The following is a 26,961-nucleotide window of genomic DNA, read 5'->3' as shown; positions in this document are numbered from 1 at the left end:
CTTCTGGGAGGGGATGCGCCTGCAGTTAGGCACTTTACTAAACGTTTGGGAGAGTGCGATACAATAGAAATGGTAGACACGTTCCCTGCCTACAGCCAACTTAGAGTCTAGAGGGATGGCCTGGAAATTGTGATAGCTGCTGAAACTCACCTCCAGAGAAAATCCACTTCTTCCAGTCATTATGCAATGGCATCTTCTTCCCTTTGGACTTCAGTTTGAGGGTGTCACACTGATGAATGAGCTGAGGAACTTGATCTAGCGAAGTTGAAGCTAATTTCCCGTTGCCTTGACTTTACCTTGTTGGTAGTAGTAGGAGAATTTCTTCAGTGCCATTTGGGGTGGTACCCAGAATAAAGAAGCGACATGCTGCCTGCCCACAAGGAGCTTCCCGTCTAAAAGGAGATTTAGAGGAGCAAACATGCCAAACGAGCAAATGAGAGGAGCAGCGTGGGCCCAGTGGAAAGAGTACGGGCCTGGGAGTCAGAGGACCTGGGTTCTAATCCCAGCTCCGTCACTTGCCTGATGTGTGGCCGTGGACAAGTCCCTCTTAACGTTTTTTGTGCCTCAATTTCCCCATCTGTAAATTGGGGATTCACTGCCTATTCTCTCTCACACTTAGACTCGGAGCCCCATGTGGGGCAGGGACCGTGTCCGACCTGATTACCCCGTGTCTACCCCAATGTTTAGAACAGTGCGTAGTGCTTACCAAATACCACGATAATTAAATTTCAAAGATTTTGGGGCGGATATTTGATCAGAGCAACTGCAGAAGACCTACGTTGTTCATCCTGGAATCCTTCCCTCCCGCCTCCCCCGATTCACTGGTTTGCAGAAACCCTCTGCCCTTAACATTAAGAGCAAAGCGTGACTTTTACCGACCAGCCAGACCATTAATGTTTTTTGGGGTTTTGTTTTTTTTTTAATCTTTCACTCAGCGTGGATGCCACCAGAGAGACAAATCGCCTAGGAAGACTAATCAATCACAGCAAATGCGGCAATTGCCAAACCAAACTTCATGACATAGACGGTGTACCTCATCTCATACTAATTGCCTCGAGAGACATTAAAGCTGGCGAAGAACTGCTGTATGATTACGGTGACCGGAGCAGAGCTTCCATTGAAGCTTATCCGTGGCTGAAACACTAATTTATGCTTCCGGACTAAGCACCCTCAAAGGGGACAGAATGGCGGATTTCTTTTTTACACCTAGCCTTAGTGAATTGCTTCTGAAGTTTTTAAAGTACATTCAAAATGCCTTTTCACTCTATTTAAATATCTGTTGCAGGTCTCCTGGAAGGCTTGAAACAGATGGTCTTAGATTACCTAAAATTTTATATTTTTGGTTGTTTTGTACATTTTGCTTACGGATGAGTCTGGGCTTCCCACACGTGCACGCAAGGACTCGGGGCAGGCTTTAAACCAGGAAATAGATATGCAATTGGACTGCCTCCATTCATGTAGCAATGGATTTTTCCAACCCACCTTAGGGAATGGGAAGTCACTGGGAGTATGAGGAGGAAACTGCCTCTTCGGATGAGACCCTCCCAACCTCTCCTGCCCCCCGACTTCCTGCATCGGTAGCAACTTGCCGGGTTGAAAAATTTCTCATCGGGTCAGTGATCCCCTTTGATTTTTTTGAAAGCTTAATCGTCCCGCGTCACGGGGAAGATTTACTGTGCTCTTCTCTCATCGTGTTCAATGCTAGGTTTTGGCTGCCAGGCACCAAGACCACCAGCTGGAAGATTTTGATGTCAAAATTGCACCTCCCGCCTTTCCCTGGGAGCGGGACTTCTTCCACCTGGGACGATTCTTCTAGAAATGTGAACCCTGAATTTATAAAGCTTCTATGTCTGAATCAATAAGTGAATGAAATTACTGTGTTTTTGTAGATGAGATGGTACTCTATTCTTATGCAGCAGCCGAAATAAAAGCTTTCCAGCAGGACCAGAAATCACTCGCCCTAACTGATTCGGCCAGTTTGGGAACATCCGCGTTCACTACAGCTGGATCTTGTGGCAAACCTAGGAAGGTACCTGTTGTTGATTCTGAAGATGCAGGCTTCAACAGCACATCCACCACCAAGGGTGACCGGTGATTCAGGGACTTGGACTCTCATTGGAGTACGGGTGCATCCTGTGTTTTTAAGGCACTTGGCAGGGGCTGTAGGCATTAAGACTTTCTGGATGGCTACAGATCTTCAAGCTGGCCGGGGTCTGGCTTCTTTCTTCCACCTCTGAGCCTAGTGTGAGGGGAGATTCTCAGCACAAAGGAATTATCTTAAGAGTCCAGGACCAGTGGGCTATCAGTGAAAGTTGGTCCTGCAAGGAAAATCCAACTGAAAAGCGGAGGTGGCTCTGAACTCGTCCTTTTGCTTCCTCTCTGTTCTGATCGGGCTACCTCAGGAAACCTTTTCTGCAGCCTGCCTAATTCTCACCTAAATGGCCAATCAGATGGGAATGTGGAGATGTGAGCTATGTCTGGGCAATACTTGTTTGTGGTTTAGCCTTATATTTTAAAAACAAACTTGAAAAATATTTGTGAGTGTAAAAAAAAATAAATATTTATTGCTGAGTTACTTTGGCGTAGTCTTTTTTCACCTTTTTTCACTTACTGAATTGCTAATTGTCATTTTTTTAAAAAATGCTAGTTTCCAGTGATTTTTTTATTATTATTATTCAAAAAGCTTCTTCATAGCAGAATCTCCTTCAGTTGGTTTAGCATGTTTCCCGTCCGAGTCAAAAAAAATAGCTTTCTGATTAACAGGTTGGCTTTGCCTTGTTAACTTACACATGAATGATTTTCTTAACTTGTTTGTTTCTTGACCTGTGTGAGACTTGTTTTTAGGAGGAGCAGAGGGCCTAGTAGGAAAAAAAACAGGATTGGGAGTCAGAAAATCTGGCTTCTACTTGCCTGCTGTATGACCTTGGCCACTTCTCTATGCCTGGATTTCCTCTTCTGTAAAACGGAGATTCAATACCTGGTCTCCTGCTGTATAATAATAATGTTGGTATTTGTTAAGAGCTTACTATGTGCCAAGCGCTGTTCTAAGCACTGGGGTAGATACAGGGTAATCAAGTTGTTCCAAGTGAGGCTCACAGTCTTAATCCCCATTTTACAGATGAGGTAACTGAGGCACCGAGAAGTCAGGTGATTTGCCCAAAGTCAGCTGACAGGTGGCGGAGTCAGGATTAGAACCCATGACCTCTGACTCCTAAGCCTGTGCTCTTTCCACTGTATGACCTTGGGCAAGTCACTTCTCTGTGCCTGGATTTCCTCTTATGTAAAATGGAGATTAAATACCTGGTCTCCATCCTCCTAAGATTATGAACATGACTTTTCTGGACGTCAGTTACCTCATCTGTAAAATGGGGACTGAGACTATGAGCCCCATGTGGGACAGGGACTGTGTCCAACCCGATTTGCTTGTATCCACCCCAGCGCTTTGTATAGTGCCTGGCACATAGTAAGCACTTAACAAATGCCACAATATTATCTACCCCAGCATTTATCACAGTGCTTGGCATATAATAAGGACTTTAAAAAAAAAACCTAATAATTACTATTAGGAAGTAAAACATGTAATTGCTATCACCACTCTTCTAGACTAAACCTTTTGGGCCTAAGTGTGGTACAAGAAACACCTACGACTTGTAAACTCGTTGTGGGCAGAGAACATGTCTCCCAACTCTGTGAACTCTCCTAAGTGTTTATGACAGTGCTCTGTATGCAGAAAGTGCTCAGTAAATATCACTGATAGAGGTCACAGTCTCAGCCTAGCTACCTTCCCAGGATACTTTGTTTTAATATTTGATACGTCAAGTTGTTTTTTAAAAAAAATTATGGCCATCAGGGGACATTACTTTTTGAAGGTGAAAAGCATTTTTTTCTCCCTCCACCGAAGTGTGAACAACTGAGTTTTTATTTTTGGAAGGCTGCAGGTGTCTTAGCAGCTGCCCAAATGACCACATCTGGTGCGTGAGAAGGTCTGCTTTCTTCAAATGGTTCACTAAGATACGGGTGTATAATTTTATACTCATGTAAAAATAGATACTCTCACTTCTGAAAATAGTAAATAATATGTTCAAGTTCTGTTGACTGAATGCATATTTTTACTCGTCACTTGAGGTATTTAAATGATTTTCTCCCTTTCCAGTAAGGATTCATGGTGTTATTCGTGAAGCGCTTACTATGTCCCAAGCAATGTACTAAGCACTGGGATAGATACAAGATCATCAGGTCCCACATAGGGCTCACAGTTTATGCAGGAGAGAGAACAGGTATTGAGTCCACATTTTGCAGATGCACTGAGAAATTGTGACTTAACCAAAATCACACAACAGACAAGTGGCAGAGCCAGAATTAGAACCCAGGTCCTCTGACTCCCAGGCCCGTCCTCTTTCCACTAGGCCTTTCAAGAAGCCGTGTGGCCTGGGACTCGGAGAACCTGGTTTTCAGTCTGAGCTCTGCCACTTGTCTGTTGTGTAAACTTGGACAAGTTCATTTATTCGATCATATTTATCGAGTGCTTACTGTGTGCAAAGCATTATACTAAGTGCTTGGGAGAGTACACTATAACAGTAAACAGATGTATTCTGTGCTCATAACGACTTCCTCTGTGCCTCAGTTCCCTCACCTGCAAAACGGGGATTTAAGGCTGCGAATTCCATGCGGGACAGGGACTGTGTCCATCTTGATTAGCTTGTATATGCCCCAGTGTTCAGTGCAGTGTACTTGAATATAGTAAATGCTTAACAAATACCACCAATACTATACGATTCCATCCTCGTGTGCCAGTAGTGGGATGACCCAAGAATGGTATAAGGATTTCCGACGGAGTCGGTTTTGCCTATTGCTGTAGAAAAATATTTTATAAAATTGTTTTGTTTTCAGGATCACTGTAAAACAACTACAGGAGGTTAAAAAACAACAATTTTTACTAATTCCAAAATAAAATCTGAAGCTGGGTCTACAAAGTAAATCAGTACTAGAGCTACTGGAATATCAATATACAATGTACAATAGTAACAAAACCAGTAACAGTGATATATGGTGCAAAGAGACACTGGGCTTGAAAGGTTCCTGGTGGCTTTTCTTTCTTCCTCTGCATCTGGAGAGAAGTTCCACTGAACCCTACCCAGAAAGCTGAACCAGAAATGGTCCCAGGATCCATCTACTTTCCCTGTTTGAAAGAGAAGCTGGGAAAAAGAAAAAAATGTCAGCAACAGCCTGGGCAGGAAAGCAGGTGAGATTGCTGGAGGACCCTTGTCTGAGCCATCCCTTGTCTCACTAATCAATCAATTATATTTACGAGCGCCTACTGGGTGCAGAGCCCTGTACTAAGCACTTGGGAAAGTATAACACAATGTAACAGACACATTCCCTGCCCACAATGATCTTATGGTCTAGAGGGGGAGACAGACACTAACATAAAGTATGGATATGCACATAAGTGCTGTGGGGCTTGAAAAGGGGATGAATAATAATAATGATGATGGTATTTGTTAAGCGCTTACTATGTGCCAAGCACTGTTCTGAGCGCTGGGAGGGACTACAGAGTCATCCCACATGGGGCTCACAGTTTTAATCCCCATTTTGCAGATGAGGTACCTGAGGCACAAAGAGTTAAGCGACTTGCCCAAAACAGCTGACAAATGGCAGAGGTGGGATTAGAACCCATGACCTCTGAACCTCTGACTCCCAAGCCCGGGCTCTTTCCGCTGAGCCATGCTGCTTCTCTAATAAAGGGAGCAAGTAAGGATGATACAGAAAGAGTGGGAGAAGAGGAAAGAAGGGCTTAGTCAGGGAAGGCCTCTTGGAGGAGATGGGCTTTGACTAAGGCTTTGAAGGAAGGGAGCGTAATTGTTGCGTATGAGGAGGGAGGGAGTTCCAGGTCAGAGGCAGGACATGGGCGAGAGGTCGGCAGCGAGATCGACGAGATGGAGTGAATTGGTTGGCGTTGGAGGAGCAAAGTGTGTGGGGGCTGTAGTAGATAGGAGAGTAGCAAGGTGAGGTAAGAGGGGGCGAGGTGACTGAGTGTTTCAAAGCCGACGATAAGCAGTTTCTGTTTGATGTGCAGGTAGATGGGCAGCCACTGGGGGTTCTTGAGGAGAGGGGAAACATGGACCGAACGTTTTTGCTGAAAAATGATGTGTGGGCAGCTGGGTGTAGGAGGGACTGGAGGGGGAGAGACGGGAGGCAGGGAATTGAGCCAGGAGGCTAATACAAAATGAAGGTGGGATGGATAAGGGCTTGGATTAACGTGGTAGCAGTTTGGATGGAGAGGAAAGGTGTATTTTAGTGATGTTATGATGGTGGAAATGACAGGATTTAGTGATAGACTGAATACGAGGGTTGCATGAGAGAGAGGAGTCAAGGATAACGCCAAGGTTATGGGCTTCTGGGCAGCAAGAACACTTACAATCTCTTTATGATTGTTTTCTCTGCTCTTCCTCCACTTGCGCTGGTTCCACTGGTGACCCCCTGGGGTTCACTTTCCCTTCTTACCACTGGACCTTCCGTTGGCGAGATGAGACCACTGGCAAAGAAAAAGAAGAATACTCTTTTCTTCTATAATACATACAGGCACCAACCCCACGGTAGTGATGAGGGTCATTATCCTTATGGGCATCTAGCTGTGGGGGTGAGGAAGGGTCTTTGTGTCCCCTAGCTTTTAGGACCGGGCTTCCCGCTTTACCCGACCCAGGCCTCCAACAAGATCTGAGAACCTCCAAATGGGTCTAAAAACTCTGGTCCCAAATTCTGAATGGTCAGCTCTTTAAAGCTTAACTCTAAGACTCAAATCCCATTCCCTTTGCTCTTCACGGACAATTGTCTCCTCAGCTTAACTGAGTTAGTCAATTAATCACATTTATTGAGTGCTTACTGTGTACAGAGCACTGTACTAAAGGCTTGGGAGAGTACAATATAACAAGAAACAAACACATTCCCTGCCCACAGTGAGTTTACCATCGAGAGGGTCTAGAGAGTCTCTCACTAGTCATCCTTCCTCTCTGCCCTAAAACTTCTTTGGGCTGTTTGTCTATTGTCTTTTCTTCCACCATGCCCACCCTAGCCACCCCTGCCTCTACCCCAGATCCCACCCTCACCCCAGCTCTCCCGCCAGAGTCCTGCGGTTCTCAATCCCTCAAGGAGAAGCAGCGTGGCTTGGTGAATAGAAGTGGCCTGGGAGTCAGAAAGACCTCGGTTCTAATCCCAGCTCTGCCACGGGTCTGCTGTGTGACTTTGGGCAAGTTGCTCTACTTCTCTGGGCCTCGGTTACTTCATCTGTAAAATGGGGATTGAGAGTGTGAGCCCCATGGGGGACAGAGACTGTGTCCAACCTGATTAACTTATATCTACCCCAGTGCTTAGAACGATGCTTGACACATAGTAAGTGCTTATCAAGTATCATATCAAGTATCATAATGATTATCTTTATGAGGGCTCCCCATGAGAAGCAGCTTGGCTCAGTGGAAAGAGCCCGGGCTTGGGAGTCAGAGGTCGTGGGTTCTAATCCCGGCTCTGACACTTGTCAGCTGTGTGACTTTGGGCAAATCACTTCGCTTCTCTGTGCCTCAGCTACCTCATCTATAAAATGGGGACTAAGACTTTGAGCCCCACGCGGAACAACCAGATAACCTTGTATCTACCCCAGCACTTAGAACAGTGCTTGGCACATAGTAAGCGCTTACCAAATACCATCATTATTATTATTATTATCATTCAATAGGGCCCTAAGACAAGTCTGCAAGAAAGACACTAAAGAATTGACTCCATGCCCCAAACCAGTCCTGTTAAGCATCCTCCTCATGGATCGCCAACAACTGCCCAAGAATGGGGTCCTTAAGCATCATTTGATGTCCCAACCTCAGTTTTTCATAGTCAGGTGTCCCAGGCCAAATAAAGTGGAATTTTTTTTGGGGGGAGGGTGCTGAATTGGATACTTCATCAGCCTGTGGAGATATTATTATATTATCACCAAACTCAATTCTCTCCCATGTTGTTCCCAATGGTAAGGGGTTATTCATTCATTCATTCATTCATTCAATAGTATTTATTGAGCGCTTACTATGTGCAGAGCACTGTACTAAGCACTTGGGATGAACAAGTCGGCAACAGATAGAGACAGTCCCTGCCGTTTGACGGGCTTACAGTCTAATCGGGGGAGATGGACAGACAAGAACAATGGCAATAAATAGAGTCAAGGGGAAGAACATCTCGTAAAAACTAGTTATAAAAGATGAAGTTTCATTCTAAGAGAACCAAGTAACTATGGCCCCACAGGCCTTACACTTTTTATTATTATTAATATTATAATTATTATGTTAAGTGCTTACTATGTGTCAAGCCCTGTCTAAGCACTGGGATAATAATAATGATGGTATTTGTTACATGTTTACTATGTGCCAAGCACTGTTCTAAGTGCTGGGGTAGATATAAGGCTATCAGGTTGTCCCACGTGAGGCTCACAGTCTTAATCCCCATTTTTCAGATGAGGTAACTAAGGCACAGACAAGTTAAATGACTTACCCAAAGTCACATAGCTGACAAGTGGCAGAGTTGGGATTAATAATAATAATAATAATAATAATATAAGTTAAGTGCTTACTCTGTGCCAAGCACTGTTCTAAGCACTGAACCCATGACCTCTGACTCCCAAGCCCGTGCTCTTTCCACTAAGCCATGCTGCTTCAGTTAATCAGGTTGGACATTCCCCATCCCACATGGCGCTCGTAGTCTAAGTAGGAGGGAGAACAGGTATTGAATCCCCACTTTACAGTTGAGGAAACTGAGGCCCAGGGAAGCTTAGTGATTTGCCCAATGTTATAAAGCAAGCAATTGTCAGAGCTGGGATTAGAATCCAGGTCCTCTGAATCCCTCTCGCCTTTCCACTAAGCCAACCTTAGAAAACTGACCTTAAAACATTTAAAGTGACTAGTTGGGAAGCAGCATAGCAAATTGCAGTTCTGCCTCTTGCCTCCTGTGTCATCTTGGGGAAATCACTTAACTTCTCTGGGCCTTAGTTTCTTCAACTGTAAAATGGGGATTCAATATCTGTTCTCCCTTCTACTTAGACTTCGAGCCCCATGTGGGACAGGGACAGTGTCCAGCCTAATTATCTTGTATCTATCCCAGTGCAGACTATGGTACTGGGCACCCAGTAAGCTCTAATAAATGCCATTGTTGTTTATTATTATTACTATTATCAGTTCCCTGCCAGTCTCAGAGCCCCACCTCTTGTAGCACTGCAGTTCCTCTTGGGCAACAAGCAACTGGGATTTGAGCTTGTTTCGTTCTTGCAGGACATCTCTCAGCTCCTGCAGGGTAAAGCGGGGCCGGTTTGGATCAGACAGGTCGATCACCATTTTGTCTGGCCCGAGCTTCACCTACGAAACAAGAAGCAATAGTTTGGGTCCTGACATTGTGAATTATTGGCTTATTGTCCAGTAGTTCTAAGGAGCGTTAAACTTGCAGGCCCAGCAAGCTCAGAGGTACAGAACAGGTAAGAAACCATCACGACACTGGGTTTCTGATCAAGGAACTGTCAGCCAGAATAGGAAAACAATCATAAAGAGATTGTAAGTGTTCTTGCTGGCCAGAAGCCCATAACCTTGGCATTATCTTGACTTCTCTCTCTCTCAATCAACCCTCATATTCGATCTATCACTAAATCCTGTCCGTTCCACTGTCATAACTGCTAAAATCCACCTTTCCTTTCCATCCAAACTGCTACCACGTTACTCCAAACGTTAAAGGGAGCAAATCAGGGTGACGCAGAAGGGAGTGGGAGAAAAGGAAATAAGGGCTTAGTTGGAGGAGGAGATGTGCCTTCAATGAGGCTCTGAAGGTGGGGAGAGTCATTGTCGAATACGAAGAGGGAGAGCGTGCCAGGTCGGAGGCAGGATGTGGGCAAGAGGTCGGCAGCGAGATAGATGAGATCGAGGCCCAGTGAGCCTCTTGACCTTAGAGGGTGAAGTGTACGGGCTGGGTCGTAGTAGAAGAGCAGGGAGGAGAGGTAGGAGGAGGTAAGGTGAATGAGTGCTTTAAAGCCAATGATAAGGAGTTTTTGTTTGATGTGCGGGTAAGTGACTTGATTTAATAAAAAGAATTTATTGAGTGCTTTGAGTATGCAGAACATTGTACTAGATGCATGGGAGTTTACACCAAAAGTGATTAAACAGAATATGCTATTGCAGATCATGTGAGATTCTATCAATCAATGGTATTTAATAATAATTGTGGTATTTGTTAAGCTCTCACTCTGTGCCAGGCACTGTACTAAGCGCTGGGGTGGATACAAGCAAATCGGGTTGGACAGAGTCCCTGTCCCACATGGGGCTCCCAGTATCAATATGTGCTGAGCGCTTACTATGTGCAGAGCACTGCACATTATATGCAGGGGAAATCCCAGTTTGCCCCACTGAAGCAACTTCCTCAAATTGGCCATGAATTGGCTAGAACTGGCTTTCTGTCCTGTTATGCTCTCAAGCTGAAAACGCTTACACAGAATCACATGCTTGCTTTAGGCGGGCTCTTCTGTCTGTTAGTGTCTGACTAGTAGGAGTTATGAGCTGGCTAGGCTTTATCTGTATAATCAATCTTTGACTACAGATGTGCCTATTAGACAGGGCAGAGGGGGAGAAATCAGGAGAGATGGGTTCTAATCCCAGCTCTGCCACTGACCTGCAGTGACACGTTGAGTAAATAATCAATAGTATTTCCCGAGTCTTTACTCTGTGCAGAGTACTGTACTAAGCCAGTCAGTCAATGGGTGATATTTATTGAGCACTTACTGTGTGCAGAACCCTGTTCTGAGCACTTGGAAGAGTACGTTGCAAAAGAATCGGTAGATGTTCTCTGCCCAAAAGAAAGGTATAGTCTAGCGCGGGAGACAAGACGTTAAAATAAGTGACGAGACTGTGAGCTCCACGTGGGACAGGGAATGTGTCCAATTTGAATATCTCATATCATCCCCAGCGTCAGTATGGTGACTGGCACAAAGTAAGCACTTAACAAATACCATTTAAAAAAAGTGCTGTGGGGCTGAGGGTGGGGTGACTATCAAATGCTTAAAAGTTAGACATTCAAGTGCAGGTGAAATACAGAAGTGAGAGGGAGCAGGGAAAATAAGGGCTTAATCGGGGAGGGATTCGTGGAGGAAATGTGATTTTAGTAAGTCTTTGAAGGTGGGAAGAGTGACTGTCTATAGTATATGAAGGAGGAAGGGATCGAGAGAAGGAAGAAGGGAGGGAGAGCATGAGCAAGGGGTCGACGATGAAATCGAGGTAGAGTGAATAGGATGGTGTTAGAGGAGCAAAATTGTGCAGACTGGGTTCTAGTAGAAAATCAGTGAGGTAAGGTAGGAGTCTGAGTGCTTTAAAGCTGATGATCAGAAATTTCTGTTTGACGTGAAGGTGGATAAGCAACTACCAGAGGTCTTTAAGGAGTGGGAAGACAAAAACTGATTTATTTATTTTTTAGAGAAATGATCCGGGAGGCAGAGTGAAGTATGGATTGTCAGGAGGGAGGGAGGGAGGTCAGCAAGGAGGCTGATGGAGTAGTCAAGGCGGGACAGGGATCAGTACTTGGATCAGCAGAGCAACAGTTTGGAGAGGAAAAGGTGGACTTTAACGATGTGGTGAAGGTTGGATGAACCAACAGGATTTGGTGCTAGATTGAATAGATGGGTTGAATGACAGAGATGAGTGAAGGATAATGCCAAGGTTACGGGTTTGTGAGACAGGGAAGATGGTGGTGCCGTTTAGAGAGATAGGAAAGACAGGGGAGGACAGAGTTTGGGTGGGAAGATGGAACAGTTCTGTTTCGGCCATATTAAATATGAGGGGTTGGCAGGACATCCAAGTAGAGATGTCCTGAAGGCAGGAGGAAATGCAAGCCTGCAGAGGAGAAAGGTCAGGGCTGGAAAGGTATATATGGGAATCATCCTCTTGAAAAAATTGCAATATAGTTATATAGACAAGGTTTTTGCCCTCAAGGATCTAACAGTTTAGAAGAGGAGTCAGATACTAAAATGAATTATAGATAGGAGGAAGAAAAAGAGTTTAAAAAGCCATGGCCTAGTGGAAAAAATACAGGCCCGGGAGTCAGAAAACCTGGGTTCTAACCCCTGGCTCCTCCACTTGCCTGCTGTATGATCTTAGGCAAAGCACTCAATTTCTCAGTGCCTCAGTTTCCTAACCTATAAAATGGGAAATGTCTGCTCTCCCTCTTAAATTGAGTCCAACATGGGCCTGGGATCATGTCTGATAAGACTGTACTGTATCTACCCCAGGGCTTTGCTCAGTGCTTGGCACAGAGTAAGCATTTAATAAATACCTCCATTATTATTAATAGGGTAAATCATTTAATCTCTCTATGCCTCAATTCCCTCTCCTGTAAATAGGAATAAAATCCCTGTTTTTCCTATCTCTAGGAATATAGCCCGATGAGTGATAGAGACTGTGTCTCATCTGATTATCCTGTACTCCAGCATCTAGCACAGTGCTCTGGCATGGGGTAGACATTACATGATATTCTTATTATCGTACAATGAATTTTGCCAGAATCCATACATTAAAATGTGCTCCCCCTTTTTTATGGTATTTGTTAAGTGCTCACTATGTGTCAAACACTGCTCTAAGCACTGGGGTATGTTGCAAGTAAATTAGGGGGAGGCTCACAGTCTAAGGAAGAGAGAGAACAGAAGAACTGAGGGACAGAGAAGTTAAGTGACTTGCCCAAGGTCACACGGCAAGCACTTTTGACAGAGCCCAGATTACAACTCAGGCCCTAGTCTGGACCATAAACTCGTCGTGGGCAGAGAATGTGTCTTTTATATTGTTATACTGTACTCTCCCAAGTGCTTAGTACGGTGCTCTGCCCACAGTAATCGCTCAGTAAATACTCCTGACTTACTGATGGACTCTGACTCCCAGACCTGTGCCCTTTCCACCAGGTCACACTGTTTCTCTAAGTGGTGTTCTTGTGCCTTCATAGGGCCAGGCCAGGACAAAAAGCGGCGTTCCGGCTTTGAGATGGTAAAGGGCAAGCAGGCCGGCCGGTGTCGTACGTACCTCTGCCGAGGAGGCCGGTGGCCCCTCTCTCCTGAGCCCCTCCACCTCCTGTCTCAGATTGTCTCTCTCCATCTTCAGCTCCTCCGTGGTCAGGTTACACTGGTTGACCAGAGTTTCCAGCATCTCCAGGACCCGCACGATTCGGAACTGGAGCCGGGCTACCCTGCTGGGCACCTCCCGGGGCTCTCCGCTGATGGCCATGAGCTCTCTGCCCACCACGTACGAGATGTCATAGACGTCCTCAGCTGTCAGCTGGAAGGGGCTCTTCCCGAAGGCGCTCTCTGGGCCGGAATCTTCCTCTCCCTCTCCCTCTCCCTCTGCCTCTTCCTCCTCCTCCTCCTCCTCTTCCTCCTCCTCCTCCTCTTCCTCCGCTTCCACAGGGCAAGGATGCTGCTCCATCACACCCCAGTTGCTAGCTCCTCCTGGCAGCTGGATCAACAGGCCCGGGCTGCCGAGAAGGCTCCTTCTCGGGTCGAAACTGGCCTTGGCTGCCGTTTCCTTCTTTTCTGCAGCACACACAGACACATACACCCATACACACAGACACATAGCAACTTCCTTCCTCTACTGTTAAACTTGAGAGAGCAGGGTCCCTGGCTGGGGTGACCAATCAGGTTGGGGCCCGGGGGTGGGGCTAAAGCCGGGGAGTAACAAAAGAAAGGCCTGGCAAGTGACCAATGGGGATCGGTCACTTGGGTCTCCGGGGAGCTGGGGCTGGGTATCCTGCCCTTACAGGCACCACTGAGCTGCAGGGCAACGTCTTTCTAGTAGCAGGGTGGAGGAGGAAGAGGAGGAGAAGGAGGAGGAGGAAGAGGAGTCGTCTCAGGCCAGAATGGCCTTCTGAGCCACAAGGGGACTCTGGGGCATATGTAGCAAAGAAAATAGAGAATATATTTGAGGAATAGATTGGGAATAGAAACTGGGATAATAATAATAACCATAACAACAGCAGCAACAACAAACTCTCTTCCCCTCTTCAAAGCTCTACTGAGAGCTCACCTCCTCCAGGAGGCCTTCCCAGACTGAGCCCTTTCCCTCCACCCCTCCTCCCCTCCCCATCGCTCCGACCCCTCCCTCTGCTCTACCCCCTTCCCCTCCCCACAGCATTTGTGTATATTTGTACATATTATTTATTACTCTATTTTACTAATGATTTGTCTATATCTATGATTCTATTTATCTTGATGGTATTGATGCCTACTTGTTTTGTTTTGCTGTCTGTCTCCCCCTTTTAGTCTGTGAGCCCGTTGTTGGGCAGGGATTTTCTCTATCTGTTGCCCAATTGTACATTCCAAGAGCTTAGTACAGTGTTCTGCACACAGTAAGTGCTCAATAAAGACAGTTGAGTGAATGAATGAACAACAACAATAACTGTCATATTTGTTAAGCACTCACTATGTGCTAAGCGCTGGAGTAGATACGCGATAATCAGGTCCCATAAGGGGCTCACAATCTAAGAAGGAGGGAGAGCGAGCACCGAATCCCCATTTTGCAGATAAGGGAACGGAGGCACAGAGAAGTTCAATGACTTGCCCAAGGTCACATGGCAGGTGAGAAGCAGTGGAGAGAGCACGGGCCTGGGAGTCAGAAGGACCTGGGTCCTAATTGCGACTCTGCCACTCGTCTGCTGTGTGACCTTGGGCAAGTCACTTAATTTCTTTGTGCCTCAGTTATCTCATCTGTAAAATGGGGATTAAGATTGGGACTGTGTCCATCTTGATTAGCTTGTATCTATCCCAGTCTGTTCAGTGCCTGGCACATAGTAAGCACTTAACAAATACCATAATTTTTTTTTTTTAAGACCGATGGTAGAGGCAGGATTAGAACCCAGATCCAGGCCCTCTGACTCCCAAGCCCGTGGTCTCTTCCACTAAGCCATTCTGCCTCCTTTGGTGGTGGTTATTTGCCACTCTAGGTGATTCTGGATGGTCCCAATGTCTTCTACTGTAGAATGTACTGCCCAGCAAACTGCGGTGGGAGAAAAGTTCCTCTGTGTGAGATTTTTATTACCCAAATATAAGGAAATAAGAAGAGAAATTTGGCAAGGAGGCCAAATCTTGAGTGCTAGGTTGGGAAAGTTCCAAGCTGATCCGTTATATGTATAGAAACAAAAGCCCTTATATATTTGAATCATGTGCCTTCTGGTACATTTGTCACGTAATTAGAGATGATTCCACAGTTGCTAGTGCCCTCTATTTGAATATGACCGAAAAGGCAGGCTTGGATCTACAGGCAATCCCAAAGAGAACTCAGGTATGCGCTATTTTCTCCTTATCAGATAAATTAGGCCCGCCTTTGTCATTATCTTCAACACCTACTATTTACTAGAGCAATGGTCATTTCTGGAGAGGAATTTTCTGGTATAGAATTATTTGTGAGCTCTATCTGCACCATCTCCCCGCCAGATTATAAACTCCTTGAGGGCGAGAAGGAGAGTACAAACTCTATTGTATTCTCCCAAGTGCATTCACAGTACAGCTCTGTGTGCAGAGGAAGCACTCAATAAATATGATGGATTACACAGGGACAAATCTCACTCCTGGCACCAGTTCCTTGGAGCCACCAGGGCACACGGAGAGAGAATGTTTACGGAGCCAGGTACCACTCACTAGTCCTCCTCAGAGCCTGGCCCGGAACACCAAGGTCAACATTCCTGTTTGATGGGCTGCCCGTTCTGCATTGGAGCCAGCTCCCCTGCCTTTAGATCTCATCTTCTATCCCCAGTCCTTCTGGTTTGGGTAGTGTCATTTCGCGTTTTGAGTTTTTCTTTCCTTTCTCTCCCCGTGATGGTAACAGAGGAGAAAGAAAAGAATCAAGGTGTGACAGGGCCATGTGGAACTTTTCAAGGTGGAGAAAGTGCATATATAGCATCAGGAAAGTTCACCCTTTAAGGAGTGGTATTTGTTAAGCGCTGACTATGTGCTAAACATGGTACTAAGCTCTGGGGTAGATACAAGCTAATCATGTCCCATTTGGGGCTAACAGTCTATGTGGGAGGGAGAAAAGGTTTTGAATCCTCATTTTGCAGATGAGAGAACTGAAGCACTGGGAAGATAAGATAGAGAAGCAGCGTGGCTCAGTGGAAAGAGCACGGGCTTTGGAGTCAGAGGTCATGGGTTCGAATTCCGGCTCGGCCACTTGTCAGCTGTGTGACTTTGGGGAAGTCACTTAACTTCTTGGTGTCTCAGTTACCTCATCTGTAAAATGGGGATTTAGACTGTGAGCCCCACGTGGGACAACCTGATTCCCCTGTGTCTACCCCAGCGCTTAGAACAGTGCTCGGCACATAGTAAGCGCTTAACAAATACCAACATTATTATAAGTGATTTACCCAAGGTCACACAGCAGACAGACTTTGGAAGGTGTAATGATCTTTAAAATGATTGCATGAAAAAGGACTGGAAGAGTCCTTACTAAACCTTACTAAACTATTGTCTGGTTGCTGTACTAAATCATTTAGGGAGCCCAGTTAAATGCTGCTCTTCAGTCAATCATATTTATTGAGTGCTTACTGTGTGCAGAGCACTGTACTGAGTGCTTGGGAGAGTACAATATAACAATAAACAGACACATTCCCTACCTACAACAAGCTTACAGTCTAGAGGACAAGTTTACAGTCTAAAGCCCCTTCGGATCTAGAGTGTAATAATGCTGAAAGAATGAAACATTTTTCATTTCTCCTAACTTTCCTTGTCCCAGACCAAGCTCAGACAGCAGGAGGGCAGCAAGCAAGGTAAGTCCCTCTTTTTCTTCTGATCTCTTTGTCCCTCCACCCCACGGGCCTCACTCAGGAAAGCAGGATTGGGAAGGGGCTTTCCGGGGAAGTGTGGTTCTCCTGTCCCATGTTTTCCAGTTAGCAAGGAGCAGACTGTGAAGGTGGCTGTGTTCGCGCTGGTTTTACGAGCAGTGGAACTGAGAAGTGGGTCTGCCTATAAAAGAGAAGCCAAGCCCACTTTGGTCCAAGACCCAGGAGTAGGAAACAGGAAGGCAGCAGGCAAGGTAAGCCACTTTTCTATTTGTTTGCTTTTGACTTCTTTGTCCCTGTACTAACAGTGCTCTGCACACAGTACGTGCTCAATAAATATGATTGAATCAATAATTCCAGGAGGGTTCCCCTGCCCCATGTTGTGTGACTAAACTAGAGTGGAACATAAATTCCACGGATCAAAGTCGTTTGCTGTTTCCTTCCTCTCATAGTCGCAAGGCGTACTTTGATGACCAGATCTCTTCGATTTTGTAGACTGAATAAGAGTCTCACTCAACACTAGTGAATCCGGGCAACAGGAAGACAATAGCGGGATTAAGTCATTTCTCACTTTTATATTTCCTTCACGAGCCTGACCCAGAAAAGGGGGCTTCTGGGAAATCCTGGTTCTTTTGCTCCTCCCTAGTAAGGGGCAGAGTGTGAGTTTTTACATCTTTTCATCCTTCTTCACTATCTAGAAATGGCAATTCCATATCTGACAGGGACAGTGTGTGCTATAGGAGAATTCGCTTGTTGCTAGGGGGCTGGCCGGCCGGCAATGTTGATATTACAACACTTGGGTGAACCTGATGAAGAATGGGTCCTATAGATGGATCTGTTTTCACATTCTTAAAATAGATCTTTTATTTTCAGATTGGTTGTTAAGAGGGGTAGTGGTGTCTCAGTTAGAAATTTGCTGGAAGTGACACTCTGGCCCCACCCCACTGCCTCCTTAAACACCCACCCTGCCTTGCATCCATTTTGTTTTTTTATATATCTTTCACTTTTCTCCTGGTTTTCACAAGAAAGTGGACAATGCCTTCCAACCTCTAGATTGTAAGCTCGTTCTGGGCAGGGAATATGTTTTTTGTTTTTCGATGCTCTCCAAGTGCTTAGTTACAGTGCTCTGCACACAGAGCGCTTAATGAATATGATTGACTGACTAAAATCCTGTGAATAGCTCATTCAGTGATGATGTACCAAATGAGTGAAGCCAATAGGTAATGCTGTAGAGATATTCTGTTTAGGTGCCTGCGTTTTATCTCCCCACCAACAGCCTGGCTCATTGGAAAGAGCCCGGGCTTGGGAGTCAGAGGTCATGGGTTCTAATCCCAGCTCCGCCACTTGACTGCTGTGTGACCTCAGGCAAACCATTTAACTTCTCGGGGCCTCAGTTACCTCATCCGTATAATGGAGATTAAGACTGTGATCCCCTCAGGGGACAACCTGCTTACCTTGTATCTATCCCAGCGCTTAGAACAGTGCTTGGCACATAGTATGCACGCTTAACAAATACCATAGTAATTATTATTATTACCAGATGAGTCAAAATGTTCACCGCTAGGCACAAGGGGACTTGGTGAGACAGTGAGCTGGGCTCGAGACAAACTATCATCAAGGGGCTAACCACTGGTGCCTGGGCAACTGCTCACCAACAGTAACTCAATCAATAGTGTTTATTGTGCACTTACTCTGTACACTGTACTGTGCTTGGGAGAATATAATAATGCATGTAAAAACCATTCTCAAGGCGCTTACACTCTAGTAGGGGACAGAAATATTAAAAGAAAGGAAATACCTTTTCTCTAACCATTTGGTGCTTGAAAAATACTCACCTGAATGGCAGGGAGGCAAGATCAGGTTAACTACCCCGTTTTCATAATAACAATTACTTATGGTATTAAGCTCTTACTATGTGCCAAGCACTGTACTGAGCGATGGCGTAGATCAAGTTGCACAGGTCCTGCCACCCCCTCCCCCCGGTGGGGTTCACTAAGTAGGAGAGACAAGACAATGTGGAAGTGCACAAGAGGTTCTCTCTCAAAGACACTCACACTGACGGATTCGGTCTCACCACTGGCAACAGTGTCTTCGAAAGGACAACTTCTACCTTTCCTTTCCTGGAGAGGGAAGAGAGAACTGAAAGACAGAAGTGACAGATCAGACAATGTCCTGGGTTAATCAGAAGTCATGCCAAATTTATCACATACTTAAAAACCCCCCCTACAAACTAATGTACCAAGGTTGAACTCATTCCTGGAATTTTAAAGCATCTTTCAATCCATCAATCAGTGGTATTTATTGAGCACTTACTCTGTGCAGAAGTCTACTAAGTGCTTGGGAGAGTACAACAGAATTACATTCCCTGCCCAAAACGAGCATACAGTCTAAAGCGGGAGACAGACATTAATGTGAATAAATAATTTATAATATATAAAGATATGTACATAAAATGCTGTGGGATTGGGGGTGGGATGAATATCATATCTAGACTGTAAACTCATTGTGGGCAGGGTACTTTTCTACCAACTGTTATATTGTACTCGCCCAAGTGCTTAATAAAGTGCTTTCTGTGCAAATAATTGCTCGATAAATCAAATGATAAGCACTTACTACAGTGCTTTGCACCCAGTAAGCACTCCATAAATACGACTGAATGAATGAATTGCCCTCCTCTAGACTTTGAGCTCGTTGTGGGCAGGGACTGTCACTCAAATACTCTGCAAATATTGTAGTTTCCCAAGCCCTCACCTGCCTTGAGAAGCAGCGTGGCAAGAGCATGGGCTTGGGAGTCAGAGGTCGTGGGTTCTAATCCCAGGTCCGCCCCTTGTCAGCTGTGTGACCTTGGGCATGTCACTTAACTTCTCTAGGCCTCAGGTACCTCATGTGTAAAATGGGGATGAAGACTGTGAGCCCCACATGGGACAATATGATGACCTTGTATCTACCCCAGCGTTTAGAACAGGACTTGGCACATAGTAAGTGCTTAACAAATACCAATATTATCATTATTATATTACAGTGCTCTGCAGACAGAAAGTGCCTTATAAATTGAGCTCTCCACCAAGTAAATATGAGTGAAACTTCACCCAGGCACTGGGGGTGAAACCTAAAGTGGTCTAGAGAAGCAGTGTGGAAAAGAGCCCAGGCTAGGGAGTCGGAGGATGTGGGTTCTAATCCTGCTTCCACCACTCGTCTGCTGGGTGACCTTGGGCAAGTCCCTTCACTTCTTTGTACCTCAGTTCCCTCATTTGAAAAAATGGGGATAAAAAATGTGAGCCCCAAGTGGGACCATCTGATTACCCTGTATAATAATAATAATAATGTTGGTATTTGTTAAGCGCTTACTATGTGCAGAGCACTGTTGTAAGCACTGGGGTAGATACATGGTAATCAGGTTGTCCCATGTGAGGCTCACAGTCTTCATCCTCATTTTACAGATGAGGGAACTGAGGCCCCAAGAAGTTAATAATAATGTTGGTATTTGTTAAGCGCTTCCTCTGTGCAGAGCACTGTTCTAAGTGCTGGGGTAGATACAGGGTAATCAGGTTGTCCCACGTGAGGTTCACGGTCTTCATCCCCATTTTATAGATGAGGGAACTGAGGCACAGAGAAGTTAAGTGTCAGTCACACAGCTGACAAATGGCAGAGTGGGGATTCAAACCCATGCCCTCTGCCTCCCAAGCTCGGGCTCTTTCCACTGAGTCACGCTGCTTCTCCCCCAGCGCTTAGAACAGTGCTCAGCCCATAGGAAGCACTTAACAAATACCACCATTATTATGATTACATGTGGTTTTGGGTTTTTTTCGGAATTATCCAAAATTCCTTTAAATCCTCGACCTCAAGCAGTGGCACCTTGCCAGTCTGGCTGCAGAAAAAAAAGAGTAATGGGCTCTGAGCCCGCCAGGGGCAGCCCCCGAATCGCCCTAACAGAAGCAGCGTAGCTCAGTGGAAAGAGCCCAGGCTCGGGAGTCAGAGGTCATGGGTTCAAATCCCCACTCTGCCCCTTGTCAGCTGTGTGACTGTGGGCAAGTCACTTAACTTCTCTGGGCCTCAGTTCCCTCATCTGTAAAATGGGGATTAAGACTGTGAGCCCCTCGTGGGACCACCTGATTCCCCTGTGTCTACCCCAGCGCTTAGAACAGTGCTCTGCACATAGGAAGTGCTTAACAAATACCAACATTATTATTATGGGTTCGAATCCCGGCTCTGCCCCTTGTCAGCTGTGTGACTGTGGGCAAGTCACTTCACTTCTCTAGGCCTCAGTTCCCTCATCTGTAAAAAGGGGGATGGAGACTGAGTCCCACGTGGGACCACCTGATGACCCTGGATCTCCCCCAGCGCTTAGAACAGTGCTCTGCACAGAGGAAGCGTTCAATAAATACTATTGAATGAATGAACAACCTGATGACCCTGGATCTCCCCCAGCGCTTAGAACAGTGGTGCGCCCAGAGTAAGCGCTTAACCGATACCAACATGATTATTACGAGTTGGAGGCCGAAGGGGGGAGCGGTTGGGCAGGCCGCACGCAGGCGCGGAGGTCAACGGCCGCCAGGCCCCGCCCCCTAGCGACAGGCCCCGCCCCTAACAACGAGCCCCCGCCCCCGAGCCAGGAGAGACACTCAGCCGCCATTTCGGAAGGCTCCATTCGCGTCGAGCGGGCCCAATCGCTCAGCCCCTCCCCCCCCCCCCACCCGGCCTTAAAAAAAAATTTCCGGAATTATAAAGAGACGATCGCAGGTGTCCTTCGGAGAAATCGGTCCTTGTTCTCCCGGGGGGTTGTGCGCGTCCCGGGCAGTGGCGAATCGGCCGGCGTGGAGGTGAGCCAGCTGGGAAGGAAGGACGGGCCCGGCTCCTGCTCCTGCTCCTGCTCCTGCTCCTGCTCCGCATCAGGAGGCCGGCGGGGAGGCGCGGCGTCCAGCACACTTGCCTCAGCATCAGCAAAACGGGGGTATTTGTTAAGCGCTTCCTCTTCCCCTCTACAAAGCCCACCTCCTCCAAGAGGCCTTCCCAGACTGGGCTTCCCCTTTTCCCTCTGCTCCCTCTCTGGCCCCCCTTCACCTCCCCTCAGCTAAGCCATTCATTCATTCAATAGTATTTATTGAGCGCTTACTATGTGCAGAGCGCTGTACTAAGCGCTTGGGATGAACAAGTCGGCAACAGATAGAGACAGTCCCTGCCGTTTGACGGGCTTACGGTCTAATCGGGGGAGACGGACAGACAAGAACAATGGCAATAAAGCCCCTTTACCCCCTTTCCCTCTGCTCCTCCCCCTCTCCCTTCCCCTCGGCACTCTGCTCATGTGCCTAGATTTTTATGACCCTGTTTATTTTGTTAATGAGGTGTCTATAGCTACGATTCTATTTCTCTTGATGATGATGGCTTGTTTTGCTCTGTTTGGCTTTGTGGTCTGTCTCCCCCGTTTAGACCGTGAGCCTGTTGTGGGGCAGGGATGGTCTCTAATAATAATAATAACGTTGGTGTTTGTTAAGTCATCAGGTTGTCGCATGTGGGGCTCCCAGGCTTCATCCCCATTTGACAGAGGAGGTCACTGAGGCCCAGAGAAGTGAAGTGACTTGCCCCCCCAAAAAAAAGAAAAAAAAAAGGTATTTGTTAAGTGCTTACTTTGTGCAGAGCACTGTTCTAAGCGCTGGGGGAGATACAGGGTCATCAGGTGGTCCCACGTGAGGCTCACAGTCTTCATCCCCATTTGACAGATGAGGCCACCGAGGCCCAGAGAAGTGAAGTGACTTGCCCACAGTCGCACAGCTGACAAGCGGCCGGGCCGGGATTCGAACCCACGATCTCTGACTCCCAAGCCCGGGCTCTTTCCACTGAGCCACAATGCTGGAGACTGTGAGCCCATTGTTGGTCAAGGATTTTCTCTGTTGCCCAATTGCACATTCCAAGCGCTTAGTCCAGTGCTCTGCACATTGTAAGTGCTCAATAAATACAATTGAATGAATGAATGACCTTGTATTTACCCCAGCGCTTAGAACAGTGCTTAATAAGCACTTAACAGATACCATCATTATTACCTGGACCCTTGGGAATCAGCAGCCATGTTAAAGCACGGGCCTGGCAGTCAAGGGACCTGGGTTCTAATCTCTGTCTGCTCTATCTCTTTGGGGATTAATCAGTCAGTGATATTTATTGAGCGCTTATATGCACAGCGCTTGGGTGAGTACAATACCACAATATACCAAGTACTATCATTATTATAATTCAGGTGAATCAGTGGACACATTCCCTGCCCTTAATGAGTTGACAGTCTAGAGGCCAAATTGTTTAACTCATATCCATAATTAATTTCGTTATCCCTCTGACTGTAAACTCACTGAGGGCATGGACTATGTCTGCTCTTTTCTATCATGCTCTCCCAACCGCTTAGTACAGTGCTTAGTACAGTACAGGTCGATTGATATCTGCTATTTATTTATATGAATGGCTACTTCTCTCCCCATACTCTCTTCCCCCTTTTGACTTGCCCAAAGTCAAAACAGGCAGAGTCGGGATTAGAACTCAGGTCTCCTGACTCTGGGTCCCAGGCTCTCTCCTTACCAAACTGCTTTCCCCTGTCCCTAATGTATTTTAATGTCTGTCTCTGTTGGAGACTGTAAACTCTTCGTGGGCCGCAATCACGTTTACCAAGTCTGTTATATTGTACTTTCCAAAGCGCTTAGTACAGTGCTCTGCACGTAGTAAACACCCAATTAATGAGTAATTTCGGTATTTCAGTAATTTAAGTATTTATTAAGCCCTTAATGTGTGCCAGGTACTGTACTAAGCGCTGGGGTGGCAACAAACAAATTGGATTGGACAGAGTCCCTGTCCCTCGTGGGGCACACTGTCTCAATCCCCATTTTACAGTTGAGGGAATTGAGGCCCAGAGAAGTTAAGTGACTTATCCAAGGTCATTCATTCAGTCATATTTATTACTTATTAATTTTAACTTAATAAGCACTCATACTTATTGAGTGCTTTCACTGTACTAAGCACTTGGGAAGTGCAATTTGGCATTAGATTCACAGGTCACACGATAGACGTGGTGGAGTTGGGATTAGAACCCATGACCTTCTGACTCCCAGGCCTGTGCTCTCTCTACTAGGCCATGCTCCTGGAACTTTTCTTGCCTTTTAGGGCCCCCTTCTGCCCTACGGGAATGGGGGTTCACCATTTCCTCTGGGATGAGTGTATCAGCTTGGTTTTTAGGAAGGTGGGTTGAAAACTCATGCTTCCCAGTACTCAAATGAATTTGAGTTGTTGTGCCTACCGACAATACTCCTCTCAACCAGTGGTATTTATTGAGCGTTGTGTACAGTGCACTCAGCTGAGCACTTGGGAGAGTACACTGTAACAGAAATCCAGAGAGTTGCCTGGCAGAGAGGAAAGTGGGCGTTATCAACTGGAGGCAGGGCAAGGCACCCCTCTTTTCCTCCTGTCCTGCCATCCCATGCTGTGGCAGCTCGACAAATTCATTCAATCATTTATTGAGCGCTTACCGTGTGCAGAGCACTGTACTAAGCGCTTGGAAAGTACAATATAGCAATAAAGAGAGACAGTCCGTGCCCACAACGGGCTTCAGCGCCATTCAAGGGGAGGGGGAGGGACAATTCACAGATCGGGAGTGTCGTGTCTCTCCCCTCTGCCCCCACACCGGTCATCCACTCAATCGATGCAACCCTGCAGCCTCCCCACTGTCCCAATAGGACCGGAGCACTCTGGGCCTGGTGCGGAAATGGAACACCATTCTTTCTGTGCCCACACCTCAACTGTCCCATGCAGCGGCAGCCCCGAGGGACCCCACTGTCCGGGAGCTGCCTGGGGTGTCCTGTCGGTTGGGGCAGACTCAGGTGGCAACCACTGGATTTGGATGTAGAGAGAGACTTTTTTAATGGTATTTGTTTATTGTTTCTTTTTTAATGTTCTTTATTGCATGCTTACTATGTGCAGAGACCTGTAGTAATGATGTTGGTATTTGTTAAGCGCTTACTATGTGCAGAGCACTGTTCTAAGCGCTGGGGTAAATACAGGGTCATCAGGTTGTCCCACATGAGGCTCACAGTTAATCCCCATTTTACAGATGAGGTAACTGAGGCACAGAGAAGTGAAGTGACTTGCCCACAGTCACACAGCTGACAAGTGGCAGAGCCGGGAGTCGAACCTATGACCTCTGACTCCGAAGCCCAGGCTCTTTCCACTGAGCCACGCTGCTTCCCCTTCCCCGCTGTAGTAAGCCCTTGGGAGAGTACAGTACAAGTTAGCAGACACGTTTCCTGCCCGTAATGTTGTTAAGTGCTCAATACGTGCCGGGTTCTGTACTAAGTGCTGGGGTTATTATAAACTAATCAGGTTGGACAGGGACCCTGTCCCACATGGGGCTCACAATCCTAATCCCCACTTTGCAGATAAGGTAACTGTGGTCCAGAGAAGTTAAATGACTTTAACAAATACCATAAACAGTTATATATGCTAATGAAGTGCATTTAGGCAATCAGTTGTACTTAATTGCCACTCTTCAAGGCATGAACTGATTATCGGGCAGAGTGAGTCGATTATAGAGCCAGCAGATTGGTCGCAGCAGTTTAACACGGGCCCCTTGCAGAACCAGGACAGCTATTTAAATTGCACTGCTTTGCTGCAGCAGTGTGAAGGCTTGGGTTTCCTTAAGATAACCTACTCATTGTACCCTGTTCTCATCTCTATCTTTCCCCTTGCCTGGACCTCCCTCCTCCTTCATATAGCAGAACACAACTCTCACTCTTCAAAAATCACTGGGGACCATCCCTGAATAATCCTTAATCTTCCCAATGACCATCTCAGCCCTTCCTATTCGCTACACCTCCATAGCACGTCTAGTATCCTAGCAAACCTTACTACTCCTCTCAACTGTAATTTAGGTATCAGTCCCCCCGAGAGACTGTAAGATCATTGAGGGGAGGGATTGTGTCCTCTGGTTCGTTTGTACTCTGGATTCAGTAGATGCTCTTGATGGATTGCTATTGCTTGATTCTCCAAACAAATTTAGAGTGAGAGTTCCGTGCAGGGCAGGGACTGTGTCCAACCTAATTCACTTGTAGCTACCCCAGCACTCAGAACTGTGTCTGACATACCGTAAAGAAAAAAAAATCTGGATTTTACTCCCCTGTTGTCATATCAGAGCGTTAGCTACTAACCACAGCGTCTGTATAAAACCTACAGTCCTTAAATGTTCTTGCCGTTCTGTGCTTTTACTAGACAATGAATGAGTGGATGCCCATAGCTAAGGACTATGATCCTCTCAAAGCCGGGAGCATCGACGGCACAGATGAAGAGCCTCACGATCGAGCCATTTGGAGGGCAATGCTGGCCCGCTACATCCCCAACAAAGGAGTAACCGGAGACCCTCATCTCACCCTTTTTGTGGGCCGACTGAATTTACAAACGACGGAGGAGAAATTGAAAGAAACCTTTTCCAGATATGGGGATATCAGGAAGCTGCGCCTGGTGAGGGATCTAGTCACGGGCTTTTCCAAAGGCTACGCCTTCATTGAGTATAAAGAGGAGCGTTCCTTATTGAAGGCTTACAGAGATGCCAACGGCTTGGTGATTGACCAGCATGAGATCTTCGTGGACTACGAACTGGAAAGAACCCTCAAGGGCTGGATCCCCAGGAGACTTGGTGGAGGGTTTGGAGGAAAAAAAGAATCGGGGCAGCTGAGATTTGGAGGACGCGATCGACCTTTTCGGAAGCCCATCAACTTGCCCGCTTTGAAAAACGACTTTTATGGAGAGGGACAACGGGAGAGAGGGGACAGGGGAGACAGGGGGGAAAGGTCGCGATCCCGAGAGAGAACTTGGGACTGGAGGAGTAGGGAGAGGGACCACGAGAGAGGTCGAGAGAAGAGATGGCAAGAAAGGGAGCCACCGAGGACCTGGGGAGAAAGCGACAGGGAAAGAGAAAGGGACTCCAAAGACGATAGAAGCAGAGGGAGAGAGAGGAGGGAGAGAGACAGGAAAGACCGAGAGAGAGACAGAAGCAAGGAGAGAGAATCGAGAAAGCAAAGAGATGAAGATAAACATAGGTAGAGAGAGCAGGTGGCTAGGAAGGATCCTCCCCACAGTGTAAAGCAAATAGATTAATAAAAGTTTTTGATGGATGTT

At 46.5% G+C, this 26,961-nt stretch overlaps 3 protein-coding genes across 9 annotated transcripts in view; 2 read left to right on the top strand and 1 right to left on the bottom strand.

The window, feature by feature from the left end:
* The window catches only part of KMT5A (lysine methyltransferase 5A), an 8,772-nt gene extending 6,197 nt beyond the window's left edge, over window positions 1–2,575 (top strand). For both annotated transcript variants that reach the window (XM_029050791.2, XM_029050782.2), the window contains exon 7: window positions 936–2,575. In XM_029050791.2, coding sequence (XP_028906624.1) covers window positions 936–1,146 — 211 coding nt within the window. In that variant the 3' untranslated portion in view covers window positions 1,147–2,575. The remainder of the gene's footprint in view (window positions 1–935) is intronic.
* RILPL2 (Rab interacting lysosomal protein like 2) lies at window positions 2,535–21,368 on the bottom strand. 3 transcript variants are annotated; one of them, XM_029050841.2, is made up of 6 exons: window positions 21,295–21,368; window positions 18,873–18,957; window positions 13,074–13,579; window positions 9,235–9,386; window positions 6,419–6,535; window positions 2,535–2,858 (listed from the first exon to the last, which is right to left on the bottom strand). In XM_029050841.2, the coding sequence occupies exons 3-6, from the start codon at window positions 13,470–13,472 to the stop codon at window positions 2,672–2,674; spliced, it is 855 nt and encodes a 284-aa protein (XP_028906674.1). In that variant the 5' UTR covers window positions 13,473–13,579; window positions 18,873–18,957; window positions 21,295–21,368; the 3' UTR covers window positions 2,535–2,671. The 3 variants fall into 3 exon arrangements, with proteins under 3 accessions (XP_028906674.1, XP_028906664.1, XP_028906683.1); XM_029050831.2 differs by lacking the exons at window positions 18,873–18,957; window positions 21,295–21,368 and having other exon boundaries at window positions 13,074–13,704; XM_029050850.2 differs by lacking the exons at window positions 2,535–2,858; window positions 18,873–18,957; window positions 21,295–21,368 and adding an exon at window positions 4,917–5,195 and having other exon boundaries at window positions 13,074–13,692.
* On the top strand, window positions 16,945–26,961 carry SNRNP35 (small nuclear ribonucleoprotein U11/U12 subunit 35). Of its 4 annotated transcripts, XM_029050807.2 has the most exons (3): window positions 21,647–21,769; window positions 24,528–24,715; window positions 26,056–26,961. In XM_029050807.2, exons 2-3 carry the CDS (start codon window positions 24,713–24,715, stop codon window positions 26,884–26,886), a joined length of 834 nt encoding a protein of 277 aa, XP_028906640.1. In that variant the 5' UTR covers window positions 21,647–21,769; window positions 24,528–24,712; the 3' UTR covers window positions 26,887–26,961. The 4 variants fall into 4 exon arrangements, with proteins under 4 accessions (XP_028906633.1, XP_028906653.1, XP_028906645.1 ...); XM_029050800.2 differs by lacking the exons at window positions 21,647–21,769; window positions 24,528–24,715 and adding an exon at window positions 16,945–17,072; XM_029050820.2 differs by lacking the exons at window positions 21,647–21,769; window positions 24,528–24,715 and adding an exon at window positions 21,502–21,638.

The sequence above is a fragment of the Ornithorhynchus anatinus genome, chromosome 2, assembly GCF_004115215.2.
Source record: "Ornithorhynchus anatinus isolate Pmale09 chromosome 2, mOrnAna1.pri.v4, whole genome shotgun sequence".
NCBI classification, from domain to species: domain Eukaryota; kingdom Metazoa; phylum Chordata; class Mammalia; order Monotremata; family Ornithorhynchidae; genus Ornithorhynchus; species Ornithorhynchus anatinus.
The sequence above is the reverse complement of the archived record's forward strand: the minus strand, read 5'-3'. Positions and strand labels throughout refer to the sequence as shown.